The 27,760-nt window shown below is 50.2% G+C and overlaps 1 protein-coding gene across 1 annotated transcript; it reads right to left on the reverse strand.

The window, feature by feature from the left end:
- On the reverse strand, nucleotides 1-27,518 carry NDUFA9 (NADH:ubiquinone oxidoreductase subunit A9). Its single transcript, XM_075342188.1, has 11 exons — nucleotides 27,431-27,518; nucleotides 25,762-25,932; nucleotides 15,290-15,387; nucleotides 14,553-14,644; nucleotides 14,163-14,304; nucleotides 9,918-10,020; nucleotides 9,487-9,554; nucleotides 9,322-9,398; nucleotides 2,782-2,877; nucleotides 2,252-2,318; nucleotides 1-259 (listed from the first exon to the last, which is right to left on the reverse strand). Exons 1-11 carry the CDS (start codon nucleotides 27,477-27,479, stop codon nucleotides 89-91), a joined length of 1,134 nt encoding a protein of 377 aa, XP_075198303.1. The 5' UTR covers nucleotides 27,480-27,518; the 3' UTR covers nucleotides 1-88.
- Nucleotides 27,519-27,760: the final 242 nt, after the last annotated feature.

A 27,760-nucleotide genomic window follows, 5' to 3' on the forward strand; every position in this document is an offset into this window, starting at 1 on the left:
TAAAGTGGACAGAACCATTAATAGTTTATTATTATGTACACGGGAGGTGTAGCCACGATCGTCAATCCTTACAGAGAACGTTGCGCTCCTAGAAGTTCACAGGGGTGGCCGGTTTTGCCACGTCCAACTCCGCGTCCAGCCAGCGATATCTACGGTGACGACGAAGGACCTCGATGGCTTTCTGCTCCAGGGGGGTCGGGACGATGCCGAGGTCTTCCAGGCCGGGGAGATCGGGGAATTTCTTGTCTGTAATGTGGAACTAGGGGGGAAAGAGCGTAAAGATTTGCGTTACCGAAACTCCTATGTTATACCGCGGATTCCAACCTGCAAAACGTCAATTCCTGAGGACATGCTGGGAGTTGTAGTTCCAGTCTTCTGACCCAAACTTTCATCATCATGGCTATAAGTGAAGCTGTTCGCTCGGGTGATTGGATAGGGACTTGCAATCATATAGGCAAGAATATCCAAACTCTGTACAGTCGTTGGCAAAACACTGATCATTGAGGAGAGGAATCCTCTGGTTGTTAAATGGAATTTGTCAGCAGGTTTTGCTATGTAATCTGAGAGGGGCTGATATAGGGTCTGAGACTCTGATTCCAGCGATGTGTCACTTACTTGTCTGTGTTTTGCTGTTTCAATACAATCAGTGTTTTATCAGCAAGAGATTATCACGACAGGACTAGGTGGTTCCTGCCTCCTCTTATGTTTAACCCTGCCCCACCACTGATTAGCAAAACGTAGCCAGTGTTATGAGTGGGGTTATACACAGCTCAGCATTCTGAGCTCTGCTAGATGTGCAGCAGAGAAAACTGATTTTATCACAACTGCTGCACCCAGGAAACTAAGTGACACATCGCTGGAATCAGGGTCTCAGCCCCTACCTCATTCATGGTGTGGTCAGATTACATAGCATAAACCTGCTGACAGATCCCATATTCTGAGCCCTGCTAGATCTGCAGTAAAGAAAACTGTGATTTTATCACAATTGCTGCACTCAGGAAACTAAGTGACAAATCGCTGGAATCAGGGTCTCAGCCCCTACCTCATTTATGGTGTGGTCAGATTACATAGCGTAAACCTGCTGACAGATTTTGCATTCCGATCTCTGCTAGATCCTCAGTAGAGAAAACTGTGATTTTATCACAACTGCTGCACCCAGTTTTCTCTACTGAAGATCTAGCAGAGCTCGGAATGCGGAATCTGTCAGCAGGTTTATGCTATGTAATCTGACCATACCATGATGTAGGGGCCGAGACCCTGATTCCAGTGATGTGTCACTTAGTTTCCTGGGTGTAGCAGTCATGAGAGAATCACAGTTTTCTCTGCTGCAGATCTAGCAGAGCTCAGAATGGAAAATCTGTCAGCAGGTTTTCATTATGTAATCTGACCACACCATGAATGAAGTAGGGGCTGACACCCTGATTCCAGTGATGTGACTTAGTTTCCTGGGTGCAGCAGTTGTGATACAAGGTCACATCACTGGAATCAGGGTCTCAGCCCCTACCTCATCCATGGTGTGGTCAGATTACATAGCGTAAACCTGCTGACAGATTTTGCATTCTGAGCTCTGCTAGATCTGCAGCAGAGAAAACTGTGATTCTCTCCCAACTGCTGCACCCAGGAAGCTAAGTGACACATCACTGGAACCAAGGTCTTAGCCCTTACATCATGGTGTGGGCAGATTACATAGTAAGAAACCTGCTGACAGATTTTGCATTCTGAACACTGCTAGATCTGGAGTAGAGAAAACTGTGATTCTCTCACAACTGCTGCACCCATGAAACCAAGTTACACATTGCTGGAATCAGGGTCTCAGCCCCTATATCATGGTATGGTTAGGTTACATAGTATAAACCTGCTGACAGATTCCGCATTCCGAGCTCTGCTAGATCTTCAGTAGAGAAAACTGTGATTCTCTCACAACTGCTGCACCCAGTAAACCAAGTTACACATTGCTGTAATCAGGGTCTCAGCCCCTACATCATAGTGTGGGCAGATTACATAGTATAAACCAGCTGACAGATTCCACATTCTGAGCTCTGCAGTAGATAAAACTGTGATTTTATCACAAATGCTGCACCCAGGAAACCAAGTGACATATCGCTGGAATCAGGGTCTCAGCAACTACATCATAGTTTGGTCAGATGGGAATCTGTCAGCAGATTTTTACTAAGTGTTTATTGCCATGCTTAAACAACTAATGACCTCCACGCAATGTGTCCATTGTTACACGACGACGGACTGTACTCACCCGATCCACTTTGTCGCGGGTCGTCCACTTTTCAAATGGGTTCAATTCAAAGAACCTTCCGATTAGACTGGAAATAAACAGAATTATTAGAAAAAAAAAATCTGTAATCACCCCAGTCCCCTTGACAAAACCCAACACTGATCTATAGGGGCACATGTGGTTGCCAGAACCTCAGTAGTGCAGCCTCAGACAAGCAGGAATCTCGGCCTTCACATTCCCTCTGGGTAGGTGATCACTTAAAGGGATTGTCCTGGACTTTGTATAGGTCATCAATATCGGATCAGTAGGCACCCCCATAGATTAGTTGCCACCCAAAAGGCAGCTTTGTATAATGTGTAGAGGCCCCGATCCCATTCACTTCAATAGGAGCTGCAGTACACGAGAATGGCCACTAGACAGCGCTATTCTGGTTCCGCTCACGGATTACATCCTGCAGATCGGTGCGGGTACGGGGGCGACAGGACCCCACTGACCCATGCTAACAGTCCTGGACAGCCCCTTTAACTCCATCCATAAAGGCAAGTACTTACTGATAGATGGGGCGAGGCAACGGGTACTGCAGGAAAGGTCTGTGAGCCACGGCGAAGATGTATTTCACCATGTCGTGGAGAAGATACCGATGGGGACTAAAAGGGAAGAACATGGAGGAAACAAGTGATAACAGCGCTCAGCAGGGTAGACGGATACCGCAAGAATGATGCCTTTTTTTTTCTTAAAAAAACAGCTCCACCCCTGCCTCCAGGTTGAGTCTGGTATTGCAGCTTAGTCCCATTAAAGCTAACGGAGCAGTGCTGTAATACCGCACGCAACCTGACAAATAGCGCCACCCTAGTCCACAGGTTGTGTGTGGTACTGCACCTTAATATTATTCATTTTAATATTGTTGCGCTGCAATACCTGACACAACCTATGCACAGGGGTGGCGCTGTTTGCAAAAGAAGAAGGGAATTTTGTTTACTTACCGTAAATTCCTTTTCTTCTAGCTCCAATTGGGAGACCCAGACAATTGGGTGTATAGCTACTGCCTCCGGAGGCCACACAAAGTATTACACTTAAAAGTGTAAGGCCCCTCCCCTTCTGGCTATACACCCCCCCGTGGGATCACGGGCTCCTCAGTTTTAGTGCAAAAGCAAGAAGGAGGAAAGCCAATAACTGTTTTAAATACAAATTCAACCCGAGAAACAACCTCGGAGAACTGAACTGTTCAACATGAACAACATGTGCACCCGAAAAAAACAAACTTCCTAAGAAAACAGGGCGGGTGCTGGGTCTCCCAATTGGAGCTAGAAGAAAAGGAATTTACGGTAAGTAAACAAAATTCCCTTCTTCTTTGTCGCTCCTAATTGGGAGACCCAGACAATTGGGACGTCCAAAAGCAGTCCCTGGGTGGGTAAAAGAATACCTCGTGATAGGGCCGTCAAACAGCCCTTTCCTACAGGTGAGCCACCGCCGCCTGAAGGACTTGTCTACCTAGGCCGGCATCCGCCGAAGCGTAGGTATGCACCTGATAATGCTTGGTAAAAGTGTGCAGACTCGACCAGGTAGCCGCCTGGCACACCTGCTGAGCCGTAGCCTGGTGCCGTAATGCCCAGGACGCACCCACGGCTCTGGTAGAGTGGGCCTTCAGTCCTGATGGAATCGGAAGCCCAGCCGAACGGTAGGTGTGAAGAATTGGTTCCTTGATCCACCGCGCAAGGGTGGATTTGGAAGCTTGCGACCCTTTACGCTGACCAGCGACAAGGACAAAGAGTGCATCCGAGCGGCGCAGAGACGCCGTGCGGGAAATGTAAATCCTGAGTGCTCTCACCAGATCCAATAAATGCAAACCCTTTTCAAATTGGTGAACTGGATGCGGACACAAAGACGGTAAAGTGATATCTTGATTGAGATGAAAGGAAGATACCACCTTGGGAAGAAATTCTGGAATTGGACGCAGAACTACCTTGTCCTGGTGAAACACCAGGAATGGAGATCTGCATGATAACGCCGCCAGCTCGGACACTCTCCGAAGAGACGTGACCGCCACTAGAAAGGCCACTTTCTGTGAAAGATGAAAAAGGGAAACCTCCTTCATAGGCTCGAAAGGCGGCTTTTGGAGAGCAATTAGAACCTTGTTCAGGTCCCAGGACTCCAACGGCCGCTTGTAAGGGGGGACGATATGACAAACCCCTTGCAGGAACGTGCGTACCTGAGGAAGTCGCGCCAGGCGTTTCTGAAAAAATACGGATAGCGCGGAGACTTGACCTTTAAGGGAGCCAAGCGACAAACCTTTTTCCAACCCAGACTGCAGGAAGGAAAGAAAAGTAGGCAATGCAAAAGGCCAGGGAGAAACTCCCTGAGCAGAGCACCAAGATAGGAATATCCTCCACGTCCTGTGGTAGATCTTGGCGGAGGATGGCTTCCTAGCCTGTCTCATGGTGGCAACCACTTCATGAGATAAACCTGAGGCCGCTAGGATCCAGGACTCAATGGCCACACAGTCAGGTTCAGGGCCGCAGAATTCAGATGGAAAAATGGCCCTTGAGACAGCAAGTCTGGACGGTCTGGTAGTGCCCACGGATGGCCTACCGTGAGGTGCCACAGATCCGGGTACCACGACCTCCTTGGCCAGTCTGGAGCGACGAGAATGGCGCGGCGGCAGTCGGACCTGATTTTGCGGAGCACTCTGGGCAACAATGCCAGAGGTGGGAACACATACGGTAGCCGGAACTGCGACCAATCTTGACCTAAGGCGTCTGCCGCCAGAGCTCGGTGATCGTGAGACCGTGCCATGAAAACCGGGACCTTGTTGTTGTGCCGTGACGCCATCAGGTCGACGTCCGGCATCCCCCAGCGGCGACAGATCTCCTGAAAACACGTCCGGGTGAAGGGACCATTCCCCTGCGTCCATGCCCTGGCGACTGAGAAAGTCTGCTTCCCAGTTTTCTACGCCTGGGATGTGAACTGCGGATATGGTGGATGCCGTGTCTTCCACCCACGTCAGAATCCGCCGGACTTCCTGGAAGGCTTGCCGACTGCGTGTTCCCCCTTGGTGGTTGATGTATGCCACCGCTGTGGAGTTGTCCGACTGAATTCGGATCTGCTTGCCTTCCAGCCACTGTTGGAAGGCTTGTAGGGCAAGATAGACTGCTCTGATTTCCAGAACATTGATCTGAAGGGTGGACTCTTTCCGAGTCCACGTACCTTGAGCCCTGTGGTGGAGAAACACTGCTCCCCACCCTGATAGACTCGCATCTGTCGTGACCACCGCCCAGGATGGGGGTAGGAACGACTTTCCTTTTGACAATGAGGGGGGAAGAAGCCACCACCGGAGAGATTCCTTGGCTGCCTGAGAGAGGGAGACCTCCCTGTCGAGGGACGTCGACTTCCCGTCCCATTGGCGGAGAATGTCCCATTGTAATGGACGCAGATGAAACTGCGCAAAAGGAACTGCTTCCATTGCTGCTACCATCTTCCCCAGGAAGTGCATGAGGCGCCTCAAGGGGTGCGACTGGCCCTGCAGGAGAGATTGCACCCCTGTCTGTAGCGAGCACTGTTTGTCCAGTGGAAGTTTCACTATCGCTGAGAGAGTATGAAACTCCATGCCAAGATATATTAGTGATTGGGTCGGGGTTAGATTTGACTTTGAAAAGTTGATAATCCACCCGAAACTCTGGAGAGTCTTCAGTGCCACGTTCAGACTGCGTTGGCATGCCTCTTGAGAGGGTGCCTTGATAAGTAGATCGTCTAAATACGGGATCACAGAGTGACCTTGCGAGTGCAGGACTGCTACTACTGCTGCCATGACCTTGGTGAAGACCCGAGGGGCTGTCGCCAGCCCGAAAGGTAACGCTACGAACTGCAGGTGTTCGCTTCCTATAACGAAGCGTAGAAAACGCTGATGCTCTGGCGCAATCGGCACGTGGAGATAAGCATCCTTGATGTCTATTGATGCTAGGAAATCTCCTTGAGACATTGAGGCGATAACGGAGCGGAGAGATTCCATCCGGAACCTCCTGGTTTTTACGTGTTTGTTGAGCAGCTTTAGATCCAGGACGGGACGGAACGACCCGTCTTTCTTTGGCACCACAAACAAATTGGAGTAAAAACCGTGGCCTTGTTCCTGAAGAGGAACGGAAGTCACCACTCCTTCCGCCTTTAGAGCGGACACCGCTTGCAGCAGAGCATCGGCTCGGTCGGGCGGTGGAGAAGTTCTGAAGAAACGAGTTGGAGGACGAGAGCTGAACTCTATCCTGTACCCGTGAGACAGAATGTCTCTCACCCAACGGTCTTTGACCTGTGACAGCCAAATGTCGCCAAAGCGGGAGAGCCTGCCACCGACCGAGGATGCGGAGAGAGGAGACTGAAAGTCATGAGGAAGCCGTCTTGGTAACGGTTCTTCCGGCTGGCTTTTTTGGGCGTGATTGAGTCCGCCAAGAATCTGAGCTCCTCTGATCCTTTTGAGTCCTTTTGGACGAGTAGAATTGGGACCTGCCTGAGCCTCGAAAGGACCGAAAACCAGACTGTCCCCTCCTCTGTTGGGGTTTGTTTTGTCTGGGTTGCGGTAAGGATGAATCCTTACCCTTGGAGTGTTTAATGATTTCATCCAAACGCTCACCAAACAATCGGTCACGAGAAAATGGCAAACTGGTTAAGCACTTCTTGGAAGAAGAATCTGCCTTCCATTCTCTCAACCACAGGGCTCTGCGTAAAACCACGGAGTTGGCTGACGCCACCGCCGTACGGCTCGTAGAGTCTAGGACAGCATTAATCGCGTAAGACGCGAATGCAGACATTTGAGAGGTCAATGGTGCCACCTGCGGAGCAGATGTACGTGTGACAGTGTCGACCTGTGTAAGGCCAGCTGAAATAGCTTGGAGTGCCCATACGGCTGCGAATGCTGGCGCCAACGACGCTCCAATCGCTTCATAGATGGATTTCAACCAGAACTCCATCTGTCTGTCAGTGGCATCTTTAAGTGCAGCCCCATCTTCCACTGCAACTAAGGATCTAGCTGCAAGCCTGGAGATTGGAGGGTCCACCTTGGGACACTGTGTCCAGCCCTTGACCACATCAGGGGGAAAAGGATAGCGCGTATCTTTAAGCCGTTTGGAGAAACGCTTATCTGGATAAGCGTGGTGTTTCTGGATTGCGTCTCTAAAGTCAGAGTGGTCCAGAAAAGTGCTTAATTTACGCTTGGGATACCTGAAATGGAATTTCTCCTGCTGTGAAGCTGCCTCCTCCGCAGGAGGAGCCTGTGGAGAAATGTCTAACATCTTATTGATGGACGCTATAAGATCATTCACTATGGCGTCACCATCCGGGGTATCTAGATTGAGAGCGGCCCCAGTATCAGAATCCTGATCAGTTACATCCGCCTCATCACACAGAGTCGTCCCGCTGGGACCCTGACCAGTGTGATGAAGTTGAGGGTCGCTCATAGCGAGCCCGCTTAGGTTGTCTGGGACTGTCGTCCGAGTCAGAGCCGTCACCCTGGGGTGCATGTGACACCCCCGGAGCTAGGAAGTGTTCCAGCTGAGGGGGACCAGGGGGCAATGAATCAACAGTGCCCATGGTCTGAGTTACTGGTCTAGACTGCAATGTTTCAAGAATTTTAGACATAGTCATAGACAATCTGTCAGCAAAAGCTGCAAACTCCGTCCCTGTCACCTGGACAGCATTCACAGGTGGTTCTCCCTGGGTCACCTCTAGCAGAGGCCCCGGCTGAGCAATTGCCACAGGGGCCGAGCACTGCACACAATGGGGGTCAGTGGAACCTGCCGGTAGAGCAGCCCCACATGCGGTACAGGCAGCATATAAAGTCCGTGCCTTGGCACTTTTGCTTTTTGCGGACGACATGCTGTTGTCTCCTTGAGAAATCTAAGGAGGGTATATAGCAGAAATCACCAGCGACCGTACAGTGTAAAGTATTGCCAGCACAAAATACAAAGTACACTATGGCACAAGTGGGGGAGAGCCCTTGAGGGCTGCTTACCGCCCGCTGAAAAGCGGGTGTGAGGTCGTAGAATCCCTTGTCTGGGTCTCCCAGCCTCCCCTCTGCAGCTCAGCGTGCAGGCAGGAATGGCTGCCGGCGTCCTGTGAAGAGGGGCGGACCGTGGGCGTGCCACAAGCAAAAGTGCGGGAAACTGCGTCCCACTGTGCCTAGTGTAAGGGCTGGAGTATGTAAAACAGACTCCAGCTCTTAGCGCTGCTGGTCTGTACAGCGTCCCGCCCTCCTCCTGACTGGCAGGTCTGGGGGCGGGAACGATACGAACTAGGCCGCAAAAGCCGGGGACTGTAGTAATCTAGCGCGGCCGTCATATATGCACGGCCAGCGCGGAAGTCCCCGGCGCACCACAAATCCCAGCCGCGACGCAGTAAACACTGACCCCAGCGGCCGGATCGGCCGATCGTACTAAGTCTCCTCACTCAGCAGAGCTGTAGTGAGTAACGGCACAAGCGCAGCAGCGCTGTTTACCCCGGCGCACTAACACACCCAGCAATGCTGCAGTGTGCGTGCGGTAAGCACGGGGACACGGAGTACCTTAATGAAGCAGGGTCCTGTCCCTGAGGAAACTCCGCTCCGTATCCAGCAGGTCCTCCAGGGGCTGTGGATGGAGCACGGTCTCAGTGCCCGGAGACCGGTAAAGTCCCACTTCACCCAGAGCCCTAATGGGGATGGGGAAGGAATCAGCATGTGGGCTCCAGCCTCCGTACCCGCAATGGGTACCTCAACCTTAACAAACACCGCCGACCGCAAGTGGGGTGAGAAGGGAGCATGCTGGGGGCCCCCGTATGGGCCCTCTTTTCTTCCATCCGACATAGTCAGCAGCTGCTGCTGACTAAACAGTGGAGCTATGCGTGGATGTCTGACCTCCTTCGCACAAAGCATAAAACTGAGGAGCCCGTGATCCCACGGGGGGGTGTATAGCCAGAAGGGGAGGGGCCTTACACTTTTAAGTGTAATACTTTGTGTGGCCTCCGGAGGCAGTAGCTATACACCCAATTGTCTGGGTCTCCCAATTAGGAGCGACAAAGAAAGAAGCCATATTACTCTAATCTTACACAGTAGAATTGCGTCTACATCTTACCCGGCTAAAGCGTACGTCTTTCCTGCACAGTCGGGGTCTTTGATGATATTGACGATGGCCTGGGCAACGTCCACTACCTGCGTATGGAGAGGCAGCATTATACCGCAGCCGTCTAGAGGACCCCGCGGCACGTCAGTCATGGAGCCATATCCGGCCGATACTCACGTAAATCGGCTGCTTCACCGTCTTCTTGCCCCACGATATTAGAGGCACGCCGCCGAACCACCGCATGTCTGCAAAGAGGGGGACGAGAGGATAAAAATGGCGCCAGCACCCCCCGATCATATCCTCTGGTTATAAAGCACTGCTGGAGAAAGAGAACCCTGGGGTCCTCTGTTGTTATGCCTGGCAGTGGCTGTCAGAACTATTGACCATTCTGTACCCAAAAATCCCATCCTCCTGCATGAGAGCAGCATGAACCCCCCCTAGAGACCCTGCATTTATCCCCCTGGGGTAAGCATAAGGAGTTGAGGACCATCAAGGGAAAGGGAATAGGTTACTGCTATGAGGGTCCGATAAGGACAGACCCCTATAGATGTAACTTTAGCCCCCCCCGAGATCGTGAACCCTAAGGGTCCTGCCCACCATAGACTTACTTGCATAATAATTGAGGAATCTGTCTTCGCGTCCGTATATTTCGGCAGGCTTCAGGATAATGGCGTCCGGATAGGCTTCTCTCACCGCTTCCTCCCCCACCGCCTAATGGCAAAGCAAAGAACAGCCATATTATTGGTGGAGGTCACTAAGCGAGGTAACAGTAGGTAGCCCAACCAGTTGTATTAGGACATATATGATAAGGTTCCCCTGCACAGGACTATGCCCAGGTGGTTAGGAGGGACACAGATATAGACATATCGGGGTGCTGGGCTTGTCTCAGGACATCGATGACAAGACATGAAGGGTGAGACGGGTAAACAGAAGACTGCCCGGCTATAGAGGGTTCAGCTGACAGTGTGTACGGGCACCATGAGTATAAACAGGTTCCCCAAGTCTTGTATACTGGTGACCGGTCCTTAGAATACTTCACCAGTGGCAGATTAGTGGGGTTCTGACAGCCCGTACCCCTACTGATCAGCTTCCGAGGCTGCGGTCATCAGGGCGGAAGACGGCAGCCACCGAGGTTGTGGCCATCAATGCGGAAGGCAGCAGCCAGTGAGGTGGAGGGCTGCAGCCAGCGAGGCATAGAGCGGAAGCCACTAAGGTTGCGGCAATCGAGGTGGAAGGCAGCAGCCAGTTAGGCAGAGGGTGGAGACCCCCGAGGCCGCGGCCATCAAGGCGTAAAGGCAGCGGCCAGTGACGTGGAGGGTGGCGGCCAGCGGGGCAGAGGGCGGCAGTCACCTAGATCGGCGCCCAGAAAAGCAGAGGTCGTTACAGAGGGCGGCGGGCCAGCAAAGCAGAGGGCGGCGGGCCAGCAAAGCAGAGGGCGGCGGGCCAGCAAAGCAGAGGGCGGCGGGCCAGCAAAGCAGAGGGCGGCGGGCCAGCAAAGCAGAGGGCGGCGGGCCAGCAAAGCAGAGACTGCAACGCCGCCCCCCTCATAACTTCCTGTTTTGGGGAGGTGGTGGGGGAGGATTTATAGACACAGTGGAGAAGTGACTGCAGACACCCTTCAAAAAAATGTCACAGAAAGTTAAAAAAAACAAAAATATAAAAAAAAAAAACTTAAAGGCATGAGCAGGATAGGGAGAGTAGTAGGATTTTTTTTTTAAATTAGCCATGTGGTTTAACGCACATTGATATTTAGAGGGACAGTTTGGGCTCCACATATATTTTTATGTGGGGACCTAAGTGTATATTTTTCACTTTGTTGCACTTTTTAATGAAAGTTGTTCCCTTTGCCTATTTAATAAAAGTATTTCTATCAGGTGTGTCTCGGCTGGCTTCTATTATGGGTTGGCGAGTGCTTTTCTTTGCTCCCTATTGCACTAACGCAGCTGATAATGGGCACAAATAACATCAGACGACGACATGACGTTAATAGCTCAGTTCCAGTTTTTAAAGGGGTTCTCCAGAGTTAGAGAAACATGGCTGCTTAATTCCCAGCACCGCCCATGTGTACAGTCTGTGTGCGGTATTGCAGCTCCGCACCATTCACATCAACGGAGCCGAGCTGCAATATCCGACCTAACCTGTAGACCAGGGGTCGGGAACCTATGGCTCGCGAGCCAGATATGGCTCTTTTGATGGCCGTATCTGGCTCGCAGACAGGGCTCCTACCTGTCTATGGGAAGGATCAGGGCCGGCGCCAGCACCCGGCAAACCCGGACAGCTGCCGGGGGAGCCCACTCGCGGTGGCAGGAGTGGCGCACCGCTACTCAGGGGGGCCCGGTGGCCGCGCTGTCACCGCCCCCCGCCGAGGATCGAGCTTTCAAATGCATCGGCAGCGCAGGTGCCGATACAATTGAGAGAAATGATGAGAGAGTGAGCGGCGCGCTCTCTCTTATCATTCTCCCCGCTGTGACTGTCGGCGTTCTTCTGACAGCTCTGCAGCGAGCGCGGTGACGTCATCACTGCGCGCCTGCTGAGAGGTCAGCGAGCGACAGCAATGGACGATGCGCCGAGGAGACCGGATCAGCGGGGGAACGAGAAGTGAGCCGCCCCTCTACTGACACTGGGCTCCCCTGACTCACAGGCCGGCCACTACACAGCGGCACTAGTACACATAGGGGCCCGGCAGCCGCTCTGCGTCTATGTGTAGTGCTGCTGTGTAGTGGCCGACCTGTGAGTCAGGGGAGCCCAGTGTCAGTAGAGGGGCCCCTGACCTGGAGAGGCCACCAGCCATGTCTGAGCTGCAGGAGAGCTCCTGACCTGCACAGCAGACGGAATCTCCATCCTGCAGGACCTGCGATGATGTCACGCCCATGTGACTGTGTGGGAGGAGACACAGGATGCCGGGCAGAAAGCAAGAGAACTGAATCCTGAAGGAGATTTGGACACATGACTGGTAATAAGAAAAGAGGGGACATGAGGGGGAGGGGGGCTGCAGGGTGAGGGGCATATGAGGGCTGCAGACTGTGACAGAAGCATGTGAAGGGGTGTAGAGTGTTTGAGAGGGGTAAGTTGGGGTACAGGCAGGGTGAGATATGTGAGCAGGGTGTGTGAGATATGGGGGTGTATTGTGTGTGATATGGGGGGTGCAGGCTGTATGGGAAGCAGGGTATGTGAGATATGGGGGTGTAGTGTGTGAGATCTGGGGGGTGCAGGCTGTATGGGAAGCAGTGTGTGTGTGTGTGGGATATGGGGGGTGCAGGCCGTATGGGGAGCAGTGTGTGTGTGTGTGATATGGGGGGTGCAGGCTGTATGGGAAGCAGGGTGTGAGATATGGGGGTGTAGGCTGTATGGGAAGCAGGGTGTGTGAGATATGGGGGTGTAGTGTGTGTGATATGGGGGTGCAGGCTGTATGGGAAGCAGGGTATGTGACATATGGGGGTGTAGTGTGTGAGATCTGGGGGGTGCAGGCTGTATGGGGAGCAGTGTGTGTGTGTGATATGGGGGGTGCAGGCTGTATGGGAAGCAGTGTGTGTGTGTGATATGGGGGGTGCAGGCTGTATGGGGAGCAGTGTGTGTGTGTGATATGGGGGGTGCAGGCTGTATGGGAAGCAGGGTGTGTGAGATATGGGGGTGTAGTGTGTGATATGGGGGTGCAGGCTGTATGGGGAGCAGTGTGTGTGTGTGATATGGGGGGTGCAGGCTGTATGGGGAGCAGTGTGTGTGTGTGATATGGGGGGGTGCAGGCTGTATGGGAAGCAGGGTATGTGACATATGGGGGTGTAGTGTGTGATATGGGGGGTGCAGGCTGTATGGGGAGCAGTGTATGTGTGTGATATGGGGGGTGCAGGCTGTATGGGAAGCAGTGTGTGTGTGTGTGATATGGGGGGTGCAGGCTGTATGGGGAGCAGTGTGTGTGTGTGATATGGGGGGTGCAGGCTGTATGGGAAGCAGTGTGTGTGTGTGATATGGGGGGTGCAGGCTGTATGGGGAGCAGTGTGTGTGTGTGATATGGGGGTGCAGGCTGTATGGGGAGCAGTGTGTGTGTGTGATATGGGGGGTGCAGGCTGTATGGGGAGCAGTGTGTGTGTGTGATATGGGGGGTGCAGGCTGTATGGGGAGCAGTGTGTGTGTGTGATATGGGGGTGCAGGCTGTATGGGGAGCAGTGTGTGTGTGTGATATGGGGGGTGCAGGCTGTATGGGGAGCAGTGTGTGTGTGTGATATGGGGGGTGCAGGCTGTATGGGAAGCAGGGTGTCTGGGCCACTGACAGATACAATTGCTCCAGCGGTCACTTAGTACACAAAGGAGTGTTCCTCTCTGCTGCACTAAGCCACCGCTGGACCTAAACAATAATTCGCTGTAAAATAATAAAATAGATAATTGACATAACTGACAATGCGTTGTGTGACATGTCCAATATTCCAGCTTCTTTCTTCTGCGAATGCCTCAAAGCTGGCATTCTCTCAACATCAGGTGGGAAGAATGCCAGCTTCCAGTCATGCGCAGGAAAAAGAAGAAGCCAGACTGCTGGACTGATGTCATGCATCGCAAGTTCACAATGTAAGTTATTTATTTGATTTTTTTACTGCTAATTACCATTGTTTCAGTCCAGTTGTGGCTTTATACAGCAGGGAGGAGCATTCCTTGCTGTACTAAGTGAACATTGGAGCGATTGATCTGTCAATGGCCCTTTAAACATATTGTACGGCTCTCGCGGAATTATATTTCAAAATATGTGGCGTTTACGGCTCTCTTAGCCAAAAAGGTTCCTGACCCCTGCTGTAGACAATGGTGGCGCTGTTGTGTTTTCCTAACCCCTGTACCACGCCTGCGCTTTCCAATCTTCCTCTCACCTTGTTCCTCAGTAGCTTTGACGCACTCTTCATGTCAGCATTAAGATGGGAGACGTGGATGAACTTCTCCACTCCGGCTTCTCGAGCCAACGACGCAATGTCCTTTGGGATATTCACAAACACATCCTGGAAATTGAAATTCCTAAAAAGAAAAAAAAACATAAGCGCTTAAAATAAAAAAAAAAATCACACACTGATTGGCAACTTTATGCCTATGCACAGTGTACACAGACAGGCAATCAGTGGTACAGGGCTCAGCATTCAGAGAACTGTTCGATCTGCAACAGAGAAAACTGTGATTTCATCAAAACTACAGCACACAGCTCAGTAAGTAACACATCGTTGGACCTTGTGTAGTAAGAGCTTAGCGAGTCTGGGAACGACTCCTACCTTGTCTCCCATTCTTTCCCCACGAGGTTAATCACCACGTCGGAGTGCTGCAGCGCCCGCATGGTGGAGTCTTTGTCCCTTGGGTCCCATTCCTGAAAGCAAAATATGTGGGGAACCATCAATAACTTTTTTTATACATGTCAAAATGTACATAAACGTCACAATTTTGCCCAATGGGATCCCCTACAGCAAAGATCAAATGAGGGATTTTTATATATCTGCAACTAAGCTGTAGTGTCCGCTCTTTGGTATAGTCTTCCGTTAAAATTTTCCTCCCATGGTCATTATTGGGTATTTTCGGATGCTGCTCGCAATAACAAACACTTTTGCAATTTACTGTTTGTTAAAATTTTCAGCCGTTCTTGAGATATTAACACTTGTTTAGTTCGTTGCCTTGGAAACCGACCACCTCTGCCAGAAAAAGAGAGCGCAGAACAAGGGCAGCGCTTCTGAAGTCTTTTCTACTGAGTGTAATGTAAGTGATGCTCTGAAGCTGGAGCTCCGCTACCTCCCATTCCCGGACAACTACAGCAAAGCATTTACAAGCTGCACAGCCAGCGGTGGTCGGTCTCCTAGGCAACAAACTGTAAACAAAAGTGTTTATATCTCAAGAGTAGTCGGAAATTTTAATAAGCAGTAAATTGCAATAGTGCTTGTTTTCACAATGAATATCTGACAATATCCATCTAGGAAAGATAGGAATAATCCCTTTAAGAAAAGACCATTTAGACTCTTACCATGAACATTAACTGTCCCAAATCTCCCATCGGTCGCAGATACATGGTGTCATATTGGTCACATCGGTATGGGATGACCACCTGAGAGCCAATCCGTCCTGAAATGAAGAATACAAAATAAGTGCTAGAAAGTGTGACAAAAGGAGTAGCAGGGAGGGAGGATGGAAGTTGAAGCACAAGTAGACGGGGGGAGGGGTGTAATGGTAGTAGAATATGGACAGCAATGGGGGGGTAGTAAGGTGATAGTAGTGTGTTCATAGAACCTGAAAGCCAATCTGTCCTGGAATGCAGAATACAAAAAAAAAGTGCTAGAAGTGGTGACAAAAGAGTAGCAGGGAGGGAGGGTGGAAAATGAAGCACAAGTAGTTGGGGGAGGGGTGTAATGGTAGTAGAATAAGGACAGTAATAGGGAGGTAGTAAGGTGGTAGTAGTGTGTTCATAGAACCTGAAAGCCCAATCTGTCCTCAAATGCAGAATACAAAATAAGTGCTAGAAAGTGTGACAAAAGGAGTAGCAGAAAGGGAGGATGGAAGTTGAAGCACAAGTAGTTAAGGGAAGGGGTGTAATGTTAGTAGAACATGGAGAGTAATGGGGGGTAGTAAGGTGGTAGTAGTGTGTTCATAGAACCTGAAAACCTGAAAATTCCGTCTTGGAATGCAGAATACAAAAAAAAAAGTGCTAGAAGTGGTGACAAAAGAGGAGTAGCAGGAAGGTGGTTGGAAAATAAAGCACAAGTGGTTGGGGGAGGGGTGTAATGGTAGTAGAATATGGACAGTAATAGGGAGGTAGTGGTGGTGTTCATAGAAGGGCAAAACAGCGGTAGGGTAGTGGAAAGATGGTAGAGTAGTATAGCAGTAACTGTGTAGCATGGTGGTAGTATGGTGGTGCCATTAGTAGGGTACTAAAAGTGTCAGAAGATGGCGGTAAAAGGGTAGTGGTAGTAGTAGAGCTGTTGTCACAAACGACCCGGGAGATCACGCAGATACCCCATGGCTGCCACTAGTTTGTCAAGAGCTGTAGTCCACTGCCTCCAATCATCAGGACAATACAGAATTGACCTACGATTGATGCACGAGGCAACAGTGGCTTTCACTACTAGGCCAATTATTGGGAGGCTCACGGGGAAAAAAAACAGTATACAGTGGAACCTCGCTTAACGAGTAACCCACTAAACGAGAATTTCGCTTAACAAGCAAAGCTTTCTGTACATTTGTAACCTAGTTTACGAGAAAGCTTTGCTGTGCGAGCAAAATCCTCACCGCACACACTTCCGGTTCCGTCCATCCACCGCGCTCTGACCCGCACTTGCAGTCCACACAAACACATACATGCACGCACAAACACTCGCACGCACGCACACACATACAGTATTATGCTCACCTTACCTTCCGTTCCACCGCCGGCCTCATGGATCTTGTAGTTCCCGGGTACATCGTGACGTGCTCGCGGCGAACTACAAGTACCATGAGGCCGGCGGTGGAACAGAAGGTAAGGTGAGCATATAATATGTGTACCTTCCGTTTCATCGCCGGTCTCCTGGGTCCTGTAGTGCGCCGCTCCACTCCAGGCATCGGCATCCATAGCGACGAAGCAGGAACTTCCTGTCACCGCAACTCAAAGGCAGCGCGCTGGCCAATCAGAGGCAAGCAGCTCTGCCTTTGACGTCAGCGCTCAGGCAGGAAGTTCCGCCCTCGTCGTTATGGTTACCTGATACACGGCCCGCACCGGAGAACAGCAAGTCCCAGGAGACCGGCGATGGAACGGAAGGTAAGGTGAGCATAATATGTGCGTGTGCATGCGTGCATGTGTGTTTGTGTGTGTTCGTGTGTGTTTGTGTGTGTTTGTGCTTGTGTGGAATGACAGAATAGGGGTCCAGGATGGGACATTTAACTAGTTGTGGAACGAATTGTCTGCATTGCAATGATTTCCTATGGGAAATCTTGCTTTGCTGAACGAGTAACTTGGTTAACAAGCACAGGCCCAGAACGGATTGTTCTCGTAAACCAAGGTTCCACTGTATATATACACAACCAATTCCAATTCACAGAAATTAAATTATTATATATATATATATATATATATATATATATATATATATATATATATATATATATATATATATATATATATATATATATATATATATATATATATATATATATATATATACACACACACATATACATAGTACAGACCAAAAGTTTGGACACACCTTCTCATCTCTAGAACAACAATTAAGAGGAGACTTTGTGCAGCAGGCCTTCATGGTAAAATAGCTGCTAGGAAACCACTGCTAAGGACAGGCAACAAGCAGAAGAGACTTGTTTGGGCTAAAGAACACAAGGAATGGACATTAGACCAGTGGAAATCTGTGCTTTGCTCTGATGAGTCCAAATTGGAGATCTTTGGATCCAACCACCGTGTCTTTGTAGAAAAGGTGAACGGATGGACTCTACATGGCTGGTTCCCACCGTGAAGCATGGAGGAGGAGGTGTGATGGTGTGGGCGGGTGCTTTGCTGGTGACACTGTTGGGGATTTATTCAAAATTGAACTTATACTGAACCAGCATGGCTACCACAGCATCTTGCAGCGGCGTGCTATTCCATCCGGTTTGCGTTTAGTTGAACCATCATTTATTTTTCAACAGGACAATGACCCCAAACACACCTCCAGGCTGTGTAAGGCCTATTTGACTAAGAAGGAGAGTGATTGGGTGCTACGCCAGATGACCTGGCCTCCACAGTCACCAGACCTGAACCCAATCGAGATGGTTTGGGGTGAGCTGGACCGCAGAGTGAAGGCAAAAGGGCCAACAAGTGCTAAGCATCTCTGGGAACTCCTTCAAGACTGTTGGAAAACCATTTCCGGTGACTACCTCTTGAAGCTCATCAAGAGAATGCCAAGAGTGTGCAAAGCAGTAATCAAAGCAGAAGGTGGCTAGAATATAAGACATATTTTCAGTTACACTTTTTTGTTAAGTATTTCATTCCACATGTGGTAATTCATAGTTTTGATGCCTTCAATGTGAATCTACAGTTTTCAGAGTCATGAAAGAAGGGAATTTTGTTACTTACCGTAAATTCCTTTTCTTCTAGCTCCTATTGGGAGACCCAGACGATTGGGTGTATAGCACTGCCTCCGGAGGCCACACAAAGCATTACACTAAAAAGTGTAAGGCCCCTCCCCTTCTGGCTATACACCCCCCGTGGGATCACGGGCTGCTCAGTTTTAGTGCTAAAGCAAGAAGGAGGAAAGCCAATAACTGGTTTAAACAAATTCACTCCGAAGTAACATCGGAGAACTGAAAACCGTTCAACATGAACAACATGTGTACCCGAAAAAAACCAACAATCCCGAAGGACAACAGGGCGGGTGCTGGGTCTCCCAATAGGAGCTAGAAGAAAAGGAATTTACGGTAAGTAACAAAATTCCCTTCTTCTTCGGCGCTCCATTGGGAGACCCAGACGATTAAGACGTCCAAAAGCAGTCCCTGGGTGGGTAAAGAAATACCTCATGTTAGAGCTGCAAAGACAGCCTTCCCCTACGGGGAGGTAACTGCCGCCTGCAGGACTCTTCTACCTAGGCTGGCGTCCGCCGAAGCATAGGTATGCACCTGATAATGTTTGGTGAAAGTGTGCAGACTCGACCAGGTAGCTGCCTGGCACACCTGTTGAGCCGTAGCCTGGTGTCGTAATGCCCAGGACGCACCCACGGCTCTGGTAGAGTGGGCCTTCAGCCCTGATGGAACCGGAAGCCCCGCAGAACGGTAGGCTTCAAGAATTGGTTCTTTGATCCATCGAGCCAGGGTGGCTTTGGAAGCCTGCGACCCTTTGCGCTTACCAGCGACAAGGACAAAGAGTGCATCCGAGCGGCGCAGGGGCGCCGTGCGGGAAATGTAGATTCTGAGTGCTCTCACCAGATCTAACAAATGTAAATCCTTTTCATACCGAAGAACTGGATGAGGACAAAAGGAAGGCAAGGAGATATCCTGATTAAGATGAAAAGAGGATACCACCTTAGGGAGAAACTCCTGAATGGGGCGCAGCACTACCTTGTCCTGGTGGAACACCAGGAAGGGAGCCTTGGATGACAGCGCTGCTAGCTCAGACACTCTCCGAAGAGACGTGACCGCCACTAGAAAGGCCACTTTCTGTGAGAGACGAGAAAGTGAAACATCCCTCAGAGGCTCGAAGGGCGGCTTCTGGAGAGCAACTAGTACCCTGTTTAGATCCCATGGATCTAACGGCCGCCTGTACGGAGGGACGATATGACAAACCCCCTGCAGGAACGTGCGCACCTGAGAAAGTCGTGCTAGACGCTTCTGAAAAAACACGGATAGTGCCGAGACTTGCCCTTTAAGGGAGCCGAGCGACAAGCCCTTTTCCAACCCAGATTGCAGGAAGGAAAGAAAAGTAGGTAACGCGAATGGCCAGGGGGATACTCCTTGTGCAGAGCACCAGGATAAGAAAATCCTCCACGTTCTGTGGTAGATCTTAGCAGAAGTGGACTTCCTAGCCTGTCTCATGGTGGCAACGACCCCTAGGGATAATCCTGAAGACGCTAGGATCCAGGACTCAATGGCCACACAGTCAGGTTCAGGGCCGCAGAATTCCGATGGAAAAACGGCCCTTGGGACAGTAAGTCTGGTCGGTCTGGTAGTGCCCACGGTTGGCCGACCGTGAGATGCCACAGATCCGGATACCACGACCTCCTCGGCCAGTCTGGGGCGACGAGTATGACGCGGCTGCAATCGGATCTGATCTTGCGTAGCACTCTGGGCAAGAGTGCCAGAGGTGGGAACACATAAGGGAGCCGGAACTGCGACCAATCTTGCACTAAGGCGTCTGCCGCCAGAGCTCTTTGATCGCGAGACCGCGCCATGAACGTCGGGACCTTGTTGTTGTGCCGCGACGCCATTAGGTCGACGTCCGGCACCCCCCAGCGGCGACAGATTTCCTGAAACACGTCCGGGTGAAGGGACCATTCCCCTGCGTCCATACCCTGGCGACTGAGGAAGTCTGCTTCCCAGTTTTCTACGCCCGGGATGTGAACCGCTGATATGGTGGATGCTCTGTCCTCCACCCACAACAGAATCCGCCGGACTTCCTGGAAGGCTTGCCGACTGCGTGTCCCTCCTTGGTGGTTGATGTATGCCACCGCTGTGGAGTTGTCCGACTGAATTCGGATCTGCTTTCCTTCCAGCCACTGCTGGAAGGCTAGTAGGGCAAGATACACTGCCCTGATTTCCAGAACATTGATCTGAAGGGTGGACTCCTGCTGAGTCCACGTCCCTTGAGCCCTGTGGTGGAGAAAAACTGCTCCCCACCCTGACAGACTCGCGTCTGTCGTGACCACTGCCCAGGATGGGGGTAGGAATGATCTTCCCTGTGATAATGAGGTGGGAAGAAGCCACCATTGCAGAGAGTCCTTGGCCAGACTTTCCTGTCCAGGGAAGTTGACTTCCCGTCCCATTGGCGGAGAATGTCCCATTGAAGTGGGCGCAGATGAAACTGTGCAAACGGGACTGCCTCCATTGCTGCCACCATCTTCCCTAGGAAGTGCATGAGGCGCCTCAAGGAGTGCGACTGACCATGAAGGAGAGACTGCACCCCTGTCTGTAGTGAACGCTGCTTGTTCAGCGGAAGCTTCACTATCGCTGAGAGAGTATGAAACTCCATGCCAAGATACGTTAGTGATTGAGTCGGTGACAGAATTGACTTTGAAAAGTTGATGATCCACCCGAAAGTCTGGAGAGTCTCCAGCGCAACATTCAGGCTGTGTTGGCATGCCTCTTGAGAGGGTGCTTTGACAAGTAGATCGTCCAAGTAAGGGATCACCGAGTGTCCCTGGGAGTGCAAGACTGCTACCACTGCCGCCATGACCTTGGTGAAAACCCGTGGGGCTGTCGCCAGACCAAATGGCAGAGCTACGAACTGGAGATGTTCGTCTCTTATCACAAAACGTAGAAAACGTTGGTGCTCTGGAGCAATCGGCACGTGGAGATAAGCATCTTTGATGTCTATTGATGCAAGGAAATCTCCTTGAGACATTGAGGCAATGACGGAGCGGAGGGATTCCATCCGGAACCGCCTGGCGTTCACATGCTTGTTGAGCAGCTTTAGGTCCAGAACAGGACGGAACGAGCCGTCCTTTTTTGGAACCACGAAGAGATTGGAGTAAAAACCTTGCCCTTGTTCCTGAAGAGGAACAGGGATCACTACTCCTTCTGCCCTTAGAGAGCACACCGCCTGCAGAAGAGCATCTGCTCGGTCGGGATGTGGGGAAGTTCTGAAGAACCGAGGCGGAGGACGAGAACTGAACTCTATCCTGTACCAGTGAGACAAAATGTCTGTTACCCACCGGTCCTTGACCTGTGGCAGCCAAATGTCGCAAAAGCGGGAGAGCCTGCCACCGACCGAGGATGCGGAGGGAGGAGGCCGAAAGTCATGAGGCAGCCGCCTTGGAAGCGGTTCCTCCGGTTGCTTTCTTGGGGCGTGAGTGAGCCCGCCAGGAATCTGAGCCCCTTTGCTCCTTCTGAGTCCCTTTGGACGAGGAGAATTGGGCCTTGCCGGAGCCTCGAAAGGACCGAAACCTCGACTGCCACCTCCTTTGTTGAGGTTTGCTTGATCTGGGCTGGGGTAAGGAGGAGTCCTTACCCTTGGACTGTTTAATGATTTCAGCCAATTGCTTACCAAACAGTCTGTCTACAGATAGTGGCAAGCTGGTTAAACATTTTTTGGAAGCAGAATCCGCTTTCCATTCTTTTAACCACAAGGCTCTGCGCAAAACCACCGAGTTGGCAGACGCCATTGAGGTACGGCTCGTAGAGTCCAGGACAGCGTTGATAGCATAGGTCGCAAACGCAGACTTTTGCGAAGTTAAGGACTCCACTTGCGGCACTGCTGGACGTATGATAGAGTCCACCTGTGCCAGACCAGCTGAAATAGCTTGGAGTGCCCATACGGCTGCGAATGCTGGAGCAAACGACGCGCCGATAGCTTCATAGACAGATTTCAACCAAAGGTCCATCTGTCTGTCATTGGCATCTTTAAGTGAAGCCCCATCCTCCACTGCAACTATGGATCTAGCCGCAAGCCTGGAGATTGGGGGATCCACCTTTGGACACTGGGTCCAGCGTTTGACCACGTCAGGGGGAAAGGGATAACGTGTATCCTTAAGACGTTTGGAGAAACGCTTGTCTGGATAAACATGGTGTTTCTGGACTGATTCTCTGAAGTCAGCGTGGTCCAGAAAAGTACTCAGTTTACGCTTGGGATACCTGAAATGGAACTTCTCCTGCTGTGCAGCTGCCTCTTCTGCTGAAGGGGCTGGGGGAGAAATATCCAACAGTCTATTGATGGCCGCTATAAGGTCATTTACCATGGCGTCACCATCAGGAGTATCCAGATTGAGAGCGGTCTCAGGATTAGACTCCTGATCACCCTCCTCTGTCTCATCATGCAGAGACTCTTCCCGCTGAGACCCTGATCCGCGTGATGACGTGGGGGGTCTCTCCCAGCGAGCTCGCTTAGGCTGCCTGGGACTGTCATCTGAGTCAGAGCCTTCAGCCTGAGATGCCTGGGACCCCCTTGAAGCACGGATTAACTCCAACTGAGGGGGACCGGGGAACATTGACGCAGCAGTGTCCATGGTCTGAGTAACTGGCCTGGCCTGCAAGGTCTCTAGTATCTTTGTCATAGTGACAGACATCTTGTCAGCAAAAACTGCAAACTCTGTCCCCGTCACCGGGACAGGGTTCACCGGTGACTCTGCCTGGGCCACTACCACCATAGACTCCGGCTGACGAAGTGGCACAGGGACCGAACATTGCACACAATGGGGGTCCTTGGAACCTGCCGGTAGATCAGCCCCACAAGCGGCACAAGTAGCGTATACAGCCTGTGTCTTGGCACCCTTGCGTTTTGCGGATGACATGTTGTCGTCTCCTCAGAGCAATATAGGGTATACAGCCAAGAAGCGACCTTACAGTGCAATTATATATATATATATATATATATATATGGTACAGAGAAAAAAATACACCAATATAACACTGTGGCACTAGTGGGGCCAGCACTAATGTGCTGCTTACCGCCCGCTTAACGCGGGTGTGTGGTCGCCAGAAATCCCTTGTCTGGGTCTCCCAGAGCCTGTGTCCGTTCTCCAGCCAGACTGCATGCAGGAATGGCTGCCGGCGTCCTGTGGAGAGGGGCGGGCGCTGGGCGTGTGCAGACAAAGTGCGGGAAACCTGCGCCCCACTGTGCTCAGTGAGAGGGCTGGAGTATGTAAATAAGACTCCAGCCCTCGGCGCTGACTATCGTACAGCGTCTCTCCCTTGCCCTGATTGACAGGGTGGGGGCGGGAACGAAGCGGAGCTAGGCCGCAAAAGCCGGGGACTAGATTTATAAGCGCCGCCGTCGTAAAAGCACGGTCGGCGCTAAGTCCCTGGCGCACCACAAGTCTCAGCCGCGCCGCCGCTCCAGGGGCGGCCGGCGCGGCAGTCCCCAACACATAAAGTCCCTCAGAGAAACTGCAGTGACTGTAACCCCAGCGCACAGCGCTACTGTCCCCGGCGCACTAGCACACCCAGCAAGTCTGGAGTGTGCGCGGCCTGTCCATACGGGGACACAGAGTACCTGAATGTTGCAGGGCCTTGTCCCTGAACGGTACCCAGCTCCGTATCCAGCAGGTTCTACGGGTCTGTGGATGGAGCCCGGCCTCAGGGCTTGGGGGCCGGTGAGATCCCACTTCCTCAGAGCCCCTCAGGGGGATGGGGAAGGAAAGCAGCATGTGGGCTCCAGCCTCCGTACCCACAATGGGTACCTCAACCTTAACAAACACCGCCAATAGGAATGGGGTGAGAAGGGAGCATGCTGGGGGCCCTAGTATGGGCCCTCTTTTCTTCCATCCGATATAGTCAGCAGCTACTGCTGACTAAACAGTGGAGCTATGCGTGGATGTCTGACCTCCTTCGCACAAAGCTTGAAAACTGAGCAGCCCGTGATCCCACGGGGGGTGTATAGCCAGAAGGGGAGGGGCCTTACACTTTTTAGTGTAATGCTTTGTGTGGCCTCCGGAGGCAGTGCTATACACCCAATCGTCTGGGTCTCCCAATGGAGCGCCGAAGAAATAAAGAAAACTCTTTGAATGACAAGGTGTGTCCAAACTTTTGGTCTGTACTGTATATCCAAAAAGTAGGCAGTGTTTATAAAAATATACAAATGATGTTACGAAGGGGACAAAAGAATACAGGGTTTACAAATACATAACATAAAAGGGATAAACAAAATAGAATAAAACTTGTGTCACGGAAATGGCTCAGATTTATAGAGGCAAGAACTCCAAGGGAACGCGGAACAATCCTACACAGCAATGTAACTTCCAGGCCTTAAACAGGGATCATAATTTGGCATTTGTTTTTATTACAAGTTACACAGACATACATCCTGTCCGGTGACCCATAAAAGGGTTAGTCATGGGATGTGGCTTTGTTCTGTAAAAAATGAGGTGATCCCCAACTTTCAAGATATCGTCACCCCTGGAGGCCCGAGGCTGAATATTTTACCACCATATTTCCTATCATGATTTTATCTTTCCATAGATAGGAAATATGATATATGTATAGTCATCCATCTGCTCAAAATTAATTTGAAACTGTTGTGCTGATAACATAATTATATAAAAATATGCATGCTCTTCCCCTGGAAATCACAAAGCTGAAAATGTTTCTCCCATTAATATTGGAACGATGTGAACCGCAATATTCATAACTATACGCTGGCTCCAAAAACCGTGGTTGGTTTGTTTGATAAAAGAACGCGCTTTCTCTGCCTGTGAATATACAGACCCTGCATTTATTTCACAGCAGATAACCAATGCAATTATCTGTCCACACGAGGGGTTCCTAGCTGAACAGAGCTGGACTCTAGATTGTGAGCCCCAATGGGGACAGTGTTGCCATTGTATGTAAAAGCGCTGTGGAATTAATAGCGCTATATAAATGAATAAATATTATTATTATATATTATTATGTAGTGTTAGCTTTCTCTTTCTTCCTTTTTGGTCACTCTACGATAGGATTGGTGGTCTACCAGGAGCAGGGTCATGAGGCTGCAGTCAGTCAGGGACCCTGAGAAAAGGACATATCACACATGGCGCTCAGTGAGCATTAAAAAAATAAATACTGCACCCAGTGATCACTCTGCGTGCTCTCCCTCCGACTGTGGAGTTTTAGCGGGCCCGATGAGTAATGTAACCACGACGGGCAGTTTCCCCCTGTAATTATGGAAGCTCCCCAGGTGAACAATATCCCTAAAATCTCTGGTCATTTGGGATGGAAACATGCTGCTTCTAAAGGGTTAATAGAGCGGTACATCAGATGATTTACATAGTGCAGGCAGATTGCACCCCCTGGTGGCTACATGAGGGTAATGCGGGACACACGGAGGACAATCTCTCACTGTAACGTTACCCAGCCTGTTGACAACATATCGCCCCAAGAATCCTGTAGCTCCAAACACTGTGGCCACCACCCCGCTGACGGCAGAGCGCCCCGGCTTTCCGCGGGGGATAACAGAGTGATGTACGCCCCTCTGCTGCAGGACCACGGGAACAGCGGCGGCCAGAGACGAGATCTGCGGACCTAAGACACAGGAAAGATGAAGAGCAGACATCAGTACAGGATCAGTAATGTACTGTATGTACACAGTGACTGCACCAGCAGAATAGTGAGTGCAGCTCTGGAGTATAATACAGGAGGTAACTCAGGATCAGTAATGTAATGTATGTACACAGTGACTGCACCAGCAGAATAGTGAGTGCAGCTCTGGAGTATAATACAGGATGTAACTCAGGATCAGTAATGTAATGTAATATACATGCAAAGTGACTGCACCAGCAGAATAGTGAGTGCAGCTCTGGAGTATAATACAGGAGGTAACTCAGGATCAGTAATGTAATATACGTGCAAAGTGACTGCACCAGCAGAATAGTGAGCGCAGCTCTGGAGTATAATACAGGAGGTAACTCAGGATCAGTACAGGATAAGTAATGAAGTGTATGTACAGAGTGACTGCACCAGCAGAATAGTGAGTGCAGCTCTGGGGTATAATACAGGGCAGATCAAAGTATTGTAGTGCGCCTGCACGGAACCTCAATGCCGGCTAGTGTGGATGGCATAGAACGTATCATGCGCCCAGACTTAAGAAGGAGGAGGACAAAGATGGCTGAAAGAGGAGGTGCTGGAGAACGGAGAGACCCATCCGACCAGTCTGCACCGCACCAACCGTTTAGGTGAGTATTATCAAGTTATTTTTACATTATACGCAGCGGCCTGGGCTCTTATATACAACAACATGTTAGGATTCTGTATATAGGAGCCCACTGGTGGTGGCCGCAGCTTATAGGGGCAAAATGTGGTGACAGGTTCCCTTTAATAAAATATATAAAAAAATAAAATACTAATAATTATTTTATTTGTATCATTTTATTATTTGTTTTTGTTACTTATTATATAACATTTTTTTTACTCTATTATCACAATTGTATATTTTTAGTATTTTATTATAGAATTATATTTACTATATTAGGATAATTTAGTTTTTATATTGTAAATAAAAATTAAAAATAGATATTGATATAGTAATAAATATATTTATTACTACATCATTTTTTATCATTTTGTATTTTTTTTTATTATAAGAATATAATAAAATAAAAAAAGAGAATGCTAAAAAATAAAATAAATAAAAAAAAATCTATACAAGTTTGGTAGTAGTACCAGCCCGGAGGTTTTCCGGATCATTATTACGGCACAATGCACAAAATCAAGTATCTGTACAGTGATGTCAATGGAAAAAAAAAATGGTCTCAGTGGTGGAACTACAAGTCCCAGCATGGCGTAATCAGGGGCAGTGTGGAGGCAGCAGGTCACATGGCACAAGAGAGGCTCCGGGGTCATTTTTGTGTTGACAGAAAGCGAATACCTCCTATCCCTTTAAATTGCAGAACTGCTGGGACCTGTAGTTCTACACCAGGAACCAAGCGAGTGACGTTCACAGGCGGATATAAAGCACAATCCCGGCCACAGCCTCCGTCTCCTGCCCTCGGCTCTTATACTTCCTTTTCCCGGTGTGACTTACGTGACATTGCCCGGGCACCGGCCGCCCTGCAGAGGATAATGACCGCCATCTTTACCGAGCTCCCACAAGTCTGCGCGAACTACGGAAGCCGCAAGGAACGCGTTTGTGATTTGTCACAGCACAGCAGCTCCACCTAGCGGTCACCGTCTGAAGTGTCACTGCTCTAGCTTTTCATCATTTTTTTTTTCCCCTAATATCAGGTTTTTATTTTTTTAAAGCCTTAGTTTAATAAATACTGAAAGGTAAAGTGGCAATCTTTTGGACCGCCTCAGGACACAGCTATTTTTTTATTTTTGTGCTTTCATTTTTTTTTTACTTCCTAGAGCCGTA

This window comes from Anomaloglossus baeobatrachus, chromosome 4 (genome assembly GCF_048569485.1).
Source record: "Anomaloglossus baeobatrachus isolate aAnoBae1 chromosome 4, aAnoBae1.hap1, whole genome shotgun sequence".
Classification (NCBI taxonomy): domain Eukaryota; kingdom Metazoa; phylum Chordata; class Amphibia; order Anura; family Aromobatidae; genus Anomaloglossus; species Anomaloglossus baeobatrachus.